The sequence below is a fragment of the Neopsephotus bourkii genome, unplaced genomic scaffold (assembly GCF_033783945.1).
Source record: "Neopsephotus bourkii isolate Nb327-2 ecotype Australia unplaced genomic scaffold, CSIRO-AGI_Nbou_v1 NB_1446, whole genome shotgun sequence".
Lineage (NCBI taxonomy): Eukaryota > Metazoa > Chordata > Aves > Psittaciformes > Psittacidae > Neopsephotus > Neopsephotus bourkii.
The window spans coordinates 581,228-594,329 of record NW_026901923.1 but is presented as its reverse complement, the minus strand read 5'-3'; the positions used below and the strand labels follow the sequence as shown (position 1 = coordinate 594,329).

Genomic DNA, 13,102 nt, shown 5'->3' with positions numbered 1-13,102 from the left:
AGGGGGGGGACGGGATGGACTAACGTGGGCCTCGATTGCTTCCAGCCTGGCACCACTCACTGGGAGTAAGTGCACAAGCTGTCTTGGTTGGGGTTAAACCACGACAGCACCACACTGAGTAGGACATTAAATACCACAGGAAGATCTGTGTTAGTGGCCACTATGCTAATCAATACCACTAGCATTAAGTTAGCCACCAGCCAGGTCTCTCTCACTCAGTCACACTACTCAACAGCTTTGTGACATGGTCTCAAAAAATGTACTTGTTTATCGAGGAAGGAGAATAAAACAGTATAAAGTCATGTTCCATTCTAAATCCACCAACAGGATGTATGTCTCTCTAGCAATTAAAACAACAAAACAAAACCCAGCAACTTTCAAAGCTGTCATTATCAAGTTTCTATAGTTTTTATAATATGACTTGTGAAAATCAGAGAAAGCATCTGATACCACTGCGTTCAGAGCTCAGAAAGAATGTTGCTGGATCAGAGCCCTGCTAATGGTATGAGGGAAGTGGAAGGGGACAACATGACAAGGGCAGCTTCAGGCCCTAAAAAACAAGGCAGGCTTTAAGTTCTATTTCCCAGCTGCAGACTGTTGACAGCAGAAAGTGGAATGTGTAAGTGACACATGCCGTAAGACCTATAATGTACAAATCCAAAACACTATAGCATCAGTATTTTTATATGTGAGAGAGATACTTTACATAGATAATAGGTGCAAACAAGAGAGAAACTTATGCAGAAGAGTTTCTGCAAGATCCTCTCTTGCAGGATCAAGATGGGACCAAGGAATGAGCAATACATTACCCATGAACTCTGAAAACAGAATCACTCACCTAATACTGTCACCACCACACTGACAGGTGCAGATGTTCTCTCCACCACCTTATGCCAACTTCCGTTATGCAGTGGCACCCAAACAGCTGCTTGGCAGAAGTAGTAGCCAGAGTCTCCCACATCCACATCACGTACCAACAGGCGATAGGAGTTCCTATCGACATGGCTCAGGCTGATTAGAGTTGAATCACTCACAACAGAATCATGGTCCATGCTCAGCAAAACCTGAGCATCTGACAAGGTAGCATCAGGTGATGCAGAAAAATACCACATCACCTCTGCTTGGAAAATACCACTCCGGTCTGTTGTGATGCTGCACATAAGATCCAGGGAATCTCTTTCAGTCACAGACACATTGCTTGTTGAGATGACCACATCTAGAGCTTAGAAATGAAGAGATAAAAATTCAAACAAAAAAAAATTACTTTGTTTTTAAAGCCCACTGTAACTTATTCAGGACTTCATATTCTATTACAGAAGCTTTTGAAACTGCTCAGTAGCCCTACCTTCAAATGTCTGCAGTATATTGAGCTACATGATCTCAGGTGTGTTGCAGAGACATGAAACAAAGCAAACAGAGGGCAGCAATAACTCTTTATACTGCCAACTCCTTCACTCACTGCTCTGACCAACATTCACTGTAGACTTTAAAGCAATGCCAATAGCTACTTAAAATACATTTAATCTCCTCCACTGGCCAGTATTTTTATGGCCAGCACATATGGTCATTAGCCAGCATTCAAATGGAACCTTCTGCATTCTGCAGGTTACCAGGCTAGCCACAGCTTTTTAAAAGAAACCCAAGGAATAAAAGTTTCAAGACCAGGAGTAGAAAAGCTGGCCTTAGTTACTGGTTAGAGGTGAAACAGGGATGCTGTATGTGTTGTTTGTAAACCTCAATGCAAATCATTCACCAGGTTACCACATGTTTTCACTTGCTCATTCCCTCATTCTACATTGCCTAAAGATTAGATTTGGATCTGAGCGCAGCACCAATTCCACAGTTTGTAATGCAGCTGCTCTTGAAGTCTCAACTGAGGTCAGTAGACAGGGCTGCTAGAGCAGTGGCTCTTCCCAGAAGATCTATGACGAAGACCAAAAGCAAGAATACAGATTGCTACCTTAAACAGGCAGTCATGACTCTGGTGCAAATCAGTGACTTCTATGTAAACTCATGTTCTATTACATAATAGGTACCCTTCTGTAAAAGCTTTCTAGGATTATCATCAGGAATGGGAGACAACTTCTGTCTTCATGAAACAGTGACAGGAATTCAGAATCTGGCAGTGTATGCATACAGAAGAACTCTAAAAAAGAGTTTACCCAAACATATATTCTCAAATGCTTTTTTGTTGTTGTTACAGACACGGCTAAAGGCCTCAGTTATACATCTATTGTGCAAAGCACTATTAAAAAAAGACATACAAGAACAAAGTTGGGCCCAAAGACATCATGATTTTAGATGGAAGTGATGAGCAAGTAGATAGAAGAGCAATAGAAAAAAAACCTTATACACAGTTACACAAGTAACCTGTGCATGACTTCGTTAGATATGTTAATTCATCTTTTAGTTTGGGGTTTTTAATTTTGTTTCTACAGATTTAACTCTACAGGTTACAGCAGGTGAGAATGAGGGAAGTGAAACTGTCAGGCATAGCTGACTGTTGCATTTAAAACTTCAAGTTGCATTTACAACTTCAAGTCTTACTACAGGATGCATGGGTAAAAATTCCCCACAACATTTTGCTGGAGCGTAACCTATCCATTTAGCATAACTTTAAAAAAAGCCTTCATGCCCCAACAAAGTGCCAGTGCTGCCAGTGATTGAACTAAAAATGAAGGCAAACAAATACTTCACTAACAAACAAAAAACAAACACAAAGAAAACCACACATCCAAACCACATTAAAAAACTGCACTGGTCCTGGCTATCTTCCTGGTTTTAGCCATTGATTAAACCCCACCTACTTAAACCAAGCTCTTCAAAAGTGTGACAAAATGGAGAATTACAGCTCTTGATTAAGCAAGTCCTGCCTCAGCAGAAAGCACCTGCAAGCTTTACTGCGTAACAGGCACCCTGAAAACGAGGACACAGATTGATCCTGTCAGATTTCACAGTCTAAGTATCACCAGGGTACTAAAACTACATCCAGATGAGCTACCAAGAAAAACCCAGCAGTTTTGGATTCTTCCTATAGTGATTAAAGGATTACAAAACTGAGAAGATACCCTTACTGTCTGAACACTTCTAAAATAGCATCATAATCTCACATTTCTGATGTACGTTCACTGCCTGTTTTTCCACCTCTTGAGTGTCAAGATGCATCACCCCTCACTTTCCCTCCTCCAACTAGCAGTGGTAATGCTAATACAATTAAGTGCTTAGGTGCATCTACTGCTGACACCAGTATGGGCAGGGATATCTGGATATCTTCTGCACAGCACTATATATATTTTTGTCTCCTTAGTCAAGCATGCAATGATGTGTTTAACAGAACCATTACTGTCCTAGACCCCTGCCAACACAATGGAGCAATCAGACCAGTGATCCAGTGCTGGTGATAAAAATCACTGGATAATTTGTCATGTTAAATTATCACTGCTTATCTTGTTCTTTTTATGATATTTTAATAAACAACATACAGAAAAGCTTCATATCTGTCACTGAATCACAAGCCACTTCTACAGGGGAAGTGCAGCTGTTTAGTGCCATGAGACAGCCCTGTGCAGTGAGAGAGCAGATGGAAGGTTTGGGGTGCTCAGGGGTTAAATACAATAAGAAATATTAAAAAAAAAAAAAAAAAAAAAAACACAGAAAAAAATCTGAAGTGAACTAAGCATGAGATAAAATCTTGATCTAGGCATCTAAGAAGTCCAAGTCAATGCTTCCATGCCATCATCCCCCTTCTCCCCAAAACAGAAGCTAGAAAAAAAATATGTCAAGCATTTTCTATCAGCTGAGATGTAAACAGGCCAGCTCTCCAAACAGTACTCTAGGTTCTCCTGGAACACATCCTCATTTAGTTCAGCTCACCCAGTTTCTGCTCTCAAAGTATCACAGTATGGACATAGCACTGCTGTAGCTACAAGGTGTGCCCCTGGCCCATAAGTAACACTCACCAGTGCGCTGGATTGTCACATTTGCTATCTCCACACTCTTCTCCTGGATCTTCTGCCATGAGCTATCTGCCCCTCTTACCCACTCACTCACAAGACACCTGTAGGCACCCTCATCCACCGACGAGGCCTGGGACACAGACAACCAATACGTGTCATCTGCCCCCGTGTCCAAGCGAATATCTCCATTTTGGTAGCGCTCTTCGTAGCCAGGGCCCGGCTGGAATTTGCCCTCATGAGTCAAAGACAGGATATCACACCAAGTTGATCCATTTTTGCTCTGCCAAGTCATATGCAGGTGAGTGTGCTCTGGTGAGGTGGTAATTGCTGAGCAGCGCAGCTTGAAGGAGTCACCCTCAGACAGCCTGAGAGACACTGAGGAACGTGCTTTTGAACCACTCACGGATAAGCCATCGGAAATCACTATAAAAAGAAAAATCAAAGACACAAGCATCATAAAACAGAATCCAAAAAAGAAAACTCATACTGGCCTGTCCAGATATAAGGCAATAAAACTACCACAGAGTAACACTTGGCCAATCATTCCTTCTTCCACACATAAATATATTCAAGAAACAAGGAAATTCAGCTGAAAATCAATTAAAGGAAGTGCTCCATTTTAAACAAGCCAAGACAAGCATTCAAATTCATTTATTTTTCCCCTCGGCTTTAGTTTCTCATCCAAACACTATCATTTTGACTATTCGCATCCAGAAAACCATCTTGATTTTCATGGGAGTAAAAGATAAGACACTTGAAAAAAATACCCTCCTAAGTTAATTACTGAAGAGCCCTAAATGAGAGAGCAAAGTTAGGGTATGACTGCAGTATCACCATGCTAAAGAAGAAAAGAAAGATTACCTCTTTCATTCAGAAGGATCCCTAAATGACACTATAAATGAGAAGACAGGCTGTTTTCTACCTGAAGTTAGCCTCTCTACCCAGAGGCTTAGGGATATTAAATATTTGCAGACATCTTCAGAAATCCTTCTGCTTAGTTTTCCCATTTTTATTTACATATTTACTAGACAGAAAAAAAGTAAAGTGGTGTTTGTAGTAAACAGCCTCTTTTTGTTTCTTCACCTGACTTGCCTTTGCTATCACACTTCCCAACTTTTGATGCTGGCTTTAGAAGGATTAAGCAGAAACAAGAAGAAGAGGAAAAAAATAATCACAATGCTCATAAGCAACAGAAGTTCAACATTCTTAAGAGTACATCTATAATCAATATCAAAAACAAATTTAGAGCACACCTCACTCTTCAGAAATACCTTTCACTTGGACCTCTGCATCATAATTTCCCTGAACGGTGGCATCAGTGCTGGGCGTGGAGCATTTGTATCTCCCTTGGTCAGTTGGCTGGATGTTTCTAATCACAAGTTCCACAGCATCATTGCTGCTCCGTCTCAGTTTGATATCCCCGTAGCCTACGCGGTTTTGGTACTCCTCAGAGGTGAATGTAGAATCCCAGGTACTCACTATCCTTACGAAGTCAGTCTCCTGGGAGAATTCCCAGTCAAAGTTCTGTTCACTGGGTCCATCGTAGTCACTAACACTGCAAGGGATCTCCACCTCCGTTCCCACCACTCGAATAAGAGGACCTTTGGGAACCCTCACAACACGCCCTCTGCAGACAGCTAGGCAGGAGGATAGAGAGAGAACACAGAGTTAACAGAGGAATTACCAGGACAGCACAGAATAAGACTGGGCATCTCACTGCATAAAGCTAGAAGTAGCAAAAACACTATTTCCCAGTAACTTGTAATCTCATTGGAGCAGGAGCCCTTAAATGCACTATTTTTAGAGAATACAATCTTTGTTTCATTACTTAACACATGAATAACAAAATACTGCAAGAGAAAAAACTATAAGGAGAAGGAAGAAAAATAAAAAATAAAAAAAAAAAGTGAGAGAAGTAGCCATAGATCCAGTGTGTACCAGTTTCTCTACTACACGCCAAGTGCTAGTCAAGATGCTTAAACACCACTGATAAGTGGTTTTCATTACTAAATTGAGGGCATAACTTAGCCAGACATTTTTATAAGACTTCTCCTGACATCAGTATTCAGAGTAGGAAACTAATACTTCTCTAGCTTGAGGGCCATAAGCACAATAAGCTGACTTCCTCCAAAAATGAGCATAGTCATTTCTGCCCTGAAGAACTGTGGCTTCTCTAACACGGGGGGGGTTCCTCACCTTCCTAATTGATTTGTAAGAACAGATTTCAACACAGTTTGCTTGAACAGATTTGTGCAACCACATCTGTTTCTAGCACACATTTCCTCTTTTGGTGGAAGTCCCGGAACAGGGCAGCATGAGCAGAGGAGGCTCCCTACAGATCAGAGGAACACACAGTGTTCAGACCATGTCTGAACCTGTCAGGATGGACCTTGTCTTGCTACAGTGCTAGAAGGACAAGAGCAGTTTTCTGCAGAAAGCTGGCAGAACAGCATGTTACTTGAAGTGTGATCCACTTCAAGTAGCTAGAGGACCTGGCAAAGATGCAGCAGGAGACTTTTCTGGTTGATTTGGCTCTGTATCCCAAAGTATAACTGCAGCAGATGTGCATGGATTTTAGCAGGTTCTTACTTCCCAAAAGAGCAAACCAATTTGATTCATAGTTCAAACCAGAGAACTCTTTTCAGAATGAGAGGGTTATCACTTAAACTCAGTCTCCAAAATGAACAGCCTACTGCATCCCACCACCTCCATATCCATAGCAAAGTATTTTAGCAGCCAGGTAGAACAGCAGAAGTCAGAACGCTGAAGGACAAATCTTGCTAAAACCAAGACAGTGGCCATAACAACATCAAAAGCAGACCAAAAGGCTGAGCTGATACCACAGAGGCAAAGCCAAATTAAACAAACAAAACACACTAAGTCCAGCAACCCACAACTGTTCTAATTCATCAGCTACACTGGGACATGAACACCAATATACTTGCTGAGCCTTTCCCTTCCTATCACTCTGTATGTCTTCTTGCTGCAGATTAAGACCCCACTCACAGGCTTAGGACCATCACACCAATAGGTATCCAGGTGTGTGAAAGAAGTTAGTTTCAAGGACAGAAACCACTTCATAACAGGGGAACCTGTTATGAAGCAAAACTAAAAAGTGTATTTTTATCCCCAGTTACTGCTCAGCAAACAGCTGAACCAAGGGCTGACACTGGCTTTACTTCCCTGGTTCCTCTTTGCTTTGCAGGCTGTTCACATGTACAGGCTCAGTCATAGAATCACAGAATCATAGAATAGTTAGGGTTGGAAAGGACCTTAATATCATCAAGTTCCAACCCCCCTGCCATGGGCAGGGACACCATAACATAACAGTCATAACATTCCAATTTCGTCCTTGCCATGACCTTCTGTATTCAACCTGAATACTTCATGAAATCTGTAATGCAGACTGGGGTTAATGTCTTAGCCCTTATATACTTCACAGAAAATGGTTATTATGTACCTGACCAAATGATTGACTAGTCCTAATAAGGAAGCCGGACTTCTCGGCACCATTCATATGTAGATCAGAGCAGAAGACCTCCACTATGTAAGCAGTTGTCTTTAAGGCCATCTCTCTAAACACAAGCACCATATAATAAAATCATTGGTACATAAAAATAACTAGCAAAAAATAAAGCTGCAGGACTCTTGATGTATTTCCTTACTAGGTCTTAAGTTGCAGCCCTATTCAGTCTTTCAACTTACCCTCTTTGAGCAGCAGGTAAGCTTTAAGGTGCTGCCTGACAGCCAAACCAGCTTCCAGCAGACCACTGTGAGAAGTCAGCTCAGGATCCTGACTGAGGGCACCCCTCAAACACTGACATCTCTCTAGAAAATACTCTCCTGTTACACTAAAACAAGTAGACAACACTGTTCGGCATGCGTCTTCAGCTGTAGACCCACATGCCGCCTACCACCTACTTACCACCATTGCACTAATCCAACCTAGAGGTCACAAAGGCATGACTAATGTGGCAAGAGTTGCACATTTGTGTTTGAGATTAGCACCGACAGCATAGTTTCTCTTCTTCCAATGTCACTAAAGACTACCTGACAGTGAACGAAGGTAAGGGGTAATTAGCACCTTCATAAGAGAAGGCAGGCCAAAGGGAAAGATGGGGGCACAGGGACTCCTCAATGGATCTGTTTAGAGAACGTAGCCTATTGCTGTGAAGCAATGACTATCCCCCTTCTCATAGCACAATCGCACAAGCAATTCCAGTTTAACACAAAGTTGGAAGGAGGGTAGAGGCACAGGCTGCAGAAGAGAAGAGGGACATCTTGTAGCATTTATACTTTTATTCTTTGCAAGCAATAACATTTGTTGCTGAGAAGATTAATCAGGATTCTTCTAAGGCAGGAGCAGAGTCAGTATCACAATGTAAGAGAATGAGAACTTAACTACAGAGCACCTCCTGTGCCATGCCTACGGGTAAGGAGGAGCATGTGCAGGGCAGACACTCCAAAGGGTGTGCTGTGGTTCTAGGCAACCCAGGACACTCAGTATCTAGCAAGCTTGAATCCAGGGTTCTGTCTTTTGTGCTGCAACAGTGAACAGCAAGAGCATCCCTAGGTACTGAACAGGGTGTTATGTTCTTTGCTGTGCATCAGGGATTAACATTTCATGTAACTGTAGCAGAAAGCACACAGTTACAAACACTGATCTTGGCAAGATCTGAGCTCCATATTACCTGGCAAAAAAATGAGAAGCTTTTACAAATGTTTTATTCTTGCAGTGCTCCATGTTACTCACATACACTCTCTAAATCCTCCCAAAGTGATCCAGGTTCAGCATTCATGATTCAAGAGCTACAAATGCTGTAAATTTGTTGGAAACATTTATTTTCCATGACACCTAATACATTTCACTGTTAATAGAAGGTGACATGTTCTTAGTGATTCCATTTAAATCCCATTTAATGGTAGAAACACATGGAGCAGCACAGAACAGTGTACACACTAGTGACAGAAAACAACAGAACTTTGACAATTCAGTATTTTTCAGTATCACTGAGACCATCAAAGATGTGTATTTAGCAGGAACTCCCCATAACTGGCTCTGTATCATAAACTGCAGTGCTGGACATCAAACCTGCCCGAGCACAAGTTTAAAAGCCCAAATACAAAACTTTACCAGACCACCAGATGAAATCACAATTTTGTTTTCCAAAACAAAAGATAACGGAGCTCCTGTAGGGATGCCAGCACACAAACACAAGGGATAGGATTTGTTCCTTGGGCTCATTAGGTGACAGGACTATCAGGCAACACTGGTCATTTTGCAGGGTTAGGCCAGAAACACCCAAAAAGTAGAGCAACTACAGAGCCATCATGGCTGTTTGTCAAGCAACTCAATTAGAGGATTCTCCCAAGGAAATGCATGAAATAACCTACCAGGAACACAGGCTCAACTTAATAAACTGGGGCCTGCCATCTCAATAATAGAGTGGCAAGAGAGCCAAGACATAACTTAGGCATTTTGGAGCTAGTATTTGTTCCCTAGCAATGGTCCATGAAGTACTTATATTAATTTACCTCATCACCTATGTGCACCATCTCATTGCTGTCATTAAATGAAATCCTTTCAAAAAGGAGACCAAGGAAAGCAGATGACTGAATAGATAGGTTGTGAAGTCAATCTGAGTACATTAAATAGCAACCTGTCATTTTTAGGAAAATCAAGAAAACAAGCCAGCAAAATTGTGCGGGATCTACAGAACAAGTGATCTGTTTAAACTCTCAACAAGCGATACAGTTCCTCAAGAAAAGGGCTGGTGAGGATTTCCTCTTGCATTAGGGGCATTGCTATAGATGAGAGAAGTCTTTCAGGATCTTCACCTTCACACAGGTTTTGCACCTATGTATCATTCATGAAAGGACAAGATGAGAAGTATCTGTGGAGTTACTTGCAAGGCTGAGAAGGTATTATCATTGCAAAGGACATGCTTCTGCTTCAACACTCTCTTGTACAAGGTGCTTCCTCCATCCTGCAATAGACAGCTCTAATAAGCAAACAAGTTCTCTTAGCAGCCCAGAGGGACAAGTTTTCTCCCTGCATCCGCTAGCCAAAGGAGAATGCAATGTGACATGCAGGAGGAAGCCAGTTAAAGCCAAAATGTAAGAGCTGAAGAATGAGTAAATTGGCTCAGACTAAGCACTCCAGCGTTTGCATCAGGAATACTCAGAACACACAGTCCAGCTCCTCAACAAAGGCAGTCACAGGAGACACGGCAACAACTTTGTTGATGACTTTCATCTCAAAAAAGAGTGTTCTGAACAAAAGCTTGTTTCCTTTGCTGACTAAACTTTACCATATCTGGGAAGGAAACACAGCAGTCCTTTCAAATTCACAACAGTTTATGACAGGAAAAAGATACCGCAGCCAACTTAGCAAGTCATGGTAATGACTTTTCTCTCCCTGAACCCCTCCATTTATTTTCAATCTAGGCACCTCTTTGCTTCAGCACTGTGTAAATGAGGGGGTTGTGCAGGGACAACCCTTCTACTGCCACACAGGAGAGTAAGCAATGGATTCTCCACCATTAAAGCTGTGCACTCTGCCTCCTATTTCCAGCAAAATACCAAATCTCCCACTCCTGTCCTGCACTACTTAACTACATGGTTTGAGACATAGTAAGACATAGTAAGCCATTGGGGGGGGGAGGGGGGGAATATTTTGATTTTGCACCTTGTTTTGTCCCACCAGACACACATCCACACAGACCCTCCTTTGGAAAAGAACTGATCAGGCTTCACCTGGGAAGGACTTTCCCTAGCCAGCAGGCAGGTGAAGGGACAGACACATGCCACGCATTCACAGGCTTTTTCCTCTGGGGAAGGAGAACCAAAGCATATCAGCCCAGGACATTATGATCCTGATCTCCAATCTTTCCCTTTTCCCCTTGCCTCTCCTCCCAGCTCCAATCGTCATCAGGCACCCGCACATCAAGAATGCCATCTACAACTATCTAGGAGGGAAAAAGCAAGTTACAGCAAATATGCCCACAATGTTTGAAAACCTTTCAATAATGTTAACACTTATATATATATATATATATGTATATATATATAAATCATGATCTTCCTAGAAGTGGCACATTTACACAAACAGCATGTTGCTTTGTGATTTCCTCCCCTTTTAAAATATAATCAATTAAATTTTTTATCCTACACTGTATGAGAGGAAAAAATCAGACAGATTAAGCAGCATAAAAGAAATTTAAGTATCAGAAATGCAGCTAACTTGAAATTTCTTTACTGGTCTCAAAAAGAAAAGGAAAAAAATCTAAATAAATGAGATCTCTTAAATGTCTGGTTAACATATAACAATAACATTCTTCTTTCCAGTGCAAACACAGAGTAGGGGGTGGAATCTGTGCTAATTGAAGTGGTATGCTTTTGCTATTCTTTCGAAATTACAAAACTACATCTCCTTAATCAGCAGAAGCAACCTGCACCCTACCACCAGACAGCCTGCCCAGGGAGGAACAAGTGCTCCTTTAGGAGAGACCAAATTTGATTCCTTATGTTGAAACTGTAATCCCCATCATAGTCCCAATTCACCTGAAGTGGCAGAGCTCCCTCCACACCTTGCAAGCCAGTACCTTGGCTTGCAGTACCTTGCAAGCCAACAGTACTATTACACTTCCCTGACTGCAATACTCCCTACCTAAAAAAAGACTGATAGATTTTTAAGGCTTGAAAGATCTGTGGCATATCATCTGAAGATATCAGAGAAGAGCGAATGAAACAGTCCATGAGAGAGACATTTACATTGTTCTTTCCCAGGTGGCTAGGATTCTTTTTTCAGATAATGTAGAGCTCTTATCAAAAGGAATTAGCCTGGGTGTAATTGCTTAAAACCCATTATCTCCATCAGGATGAAGAAACACATCCTGCATCTTAAGTGAAGCCTCAGAAATGCTATCAAACTGCAAGGCTGCTGGATTGTTCTAATCTCCAAAACCATCTGAGATATCTCAGAAAAGCTGTATCTGCAGCACTGGGTGAAAACGCAACCACCTTTCCTGCTGGACTCCATCTATACCATGTGGATTAAAAGGTTAAAGCAACATATTTTGCAGCACAGTAACAATCTGCTGTCTTCCCCATTCACCCCTCATCCGCTATCCCTAAGAAAAGGGATTTCAAATACACCTAAGCAAACCACAAGACTTTCACAAGGACACAGTTCTTAATTATCAGAGAACCACAGAATGGTTTGGGTTTGAAGGGACCTAGTGCCAACCGCTCGGCCACAGGCAGGGACACCTCCCACTAGACCAGGTTGCTCAAAGCCCATCCAACCTGGCCTTTAACAGTGCCAGGAATGGGGCAGCCACAGCTCCTCTGGGCACCCTGTGCCAGTGCCTCACCACCCACATAGTAAAGAGTTTCTTCCTTATGCTCAAACTAAACCTATCCTCTTCCAGTTTAAAACTGTTGCCCCTTGTCCTGTCATTACCAGCCTTAGTAAAAGTTTCCATCTTTCTTGTAAGATCCATTTAAGCCTTGAAAGGCCGTAATATGATCTCCTCAGCTCTCTCCAGGCTTAAACACTACCAACTCTCTCAGCTCTTCCTCATTGAAGAGGTGTTCCAGCCCTCCTCTGGACCCTCTCTAGCAGATCCATGCCTTTCTTATGCTGGAGGCCCCAGAGCTGGATGCAGTACCGCAGGTGGGGTTTCACCAGAGCAGAGGGGCAGAATCACATCCCTTGATCCGGTCACGCATCTTTTGATGCTGCCCAGTGTACGGTTGGCTTTCTGGTTTGTGAGCATACACTGCTAGCTCAAGTCCATTTTTATATTCCCTAGTATCCTCAGTCTTTCTCCACAGGGCTTCTCTCAATCCCTTCATCCCCCAGACTGCACTGATACAGGGAATTCCCCTGATCCAGGTGAAGCATTTGGCCTGTTGAATCTCATGAGGTTCATATGGACCCACTCTTCAATGGATCTCTCTGGATGGCATCCCTTCACTTCAGCAAATCAACTGCACCATTCAGAATGCTGTTGCCCACAAACTTACTGACTGTGCATTCATCCCCACTGCCTGTGTCATTAATGATGACACTGGACAGTATCAGTCTTAATACAGACCCATGAGGGACATAGCTTTTTCTCATCGCCATTTGGACACTGAGC

At 42.3% G+C, this 13,102-nt stretch overlaps 1 protein-coding gene across 1 annotated transcript in view; it reads right to left on the bottom strand.

Moving 5' to 3' along the window:
* Window positions 1-830: 830 nt before the first annotated feature.
* Window positions 831-13,102, bottom strand: part of LOC133220563 (prostaglandin F2 receptor negative regulator-like) — a 38,152-nt gene continuing 25,880 nt past the window's right edge. The window contains exons 2-4 of the mRNA XM_061368766.1: window positions 5,228-5,593; window positions 3,960-4,379; window positions 831-1,222 (exon numbers count right to left, since the gene is read on the bottom strand). Coding sequence (XP_061224750.1) covers window positions 831-1,222; window positions 3,960-4,379; window positions 5,228-5,593 — 1,178 coding nt within the window. The remainder of the gene's footprint in view (window positions 1,223-3,959; window positions 4,380-5,227; window positions 5,594-13,102) is intronic.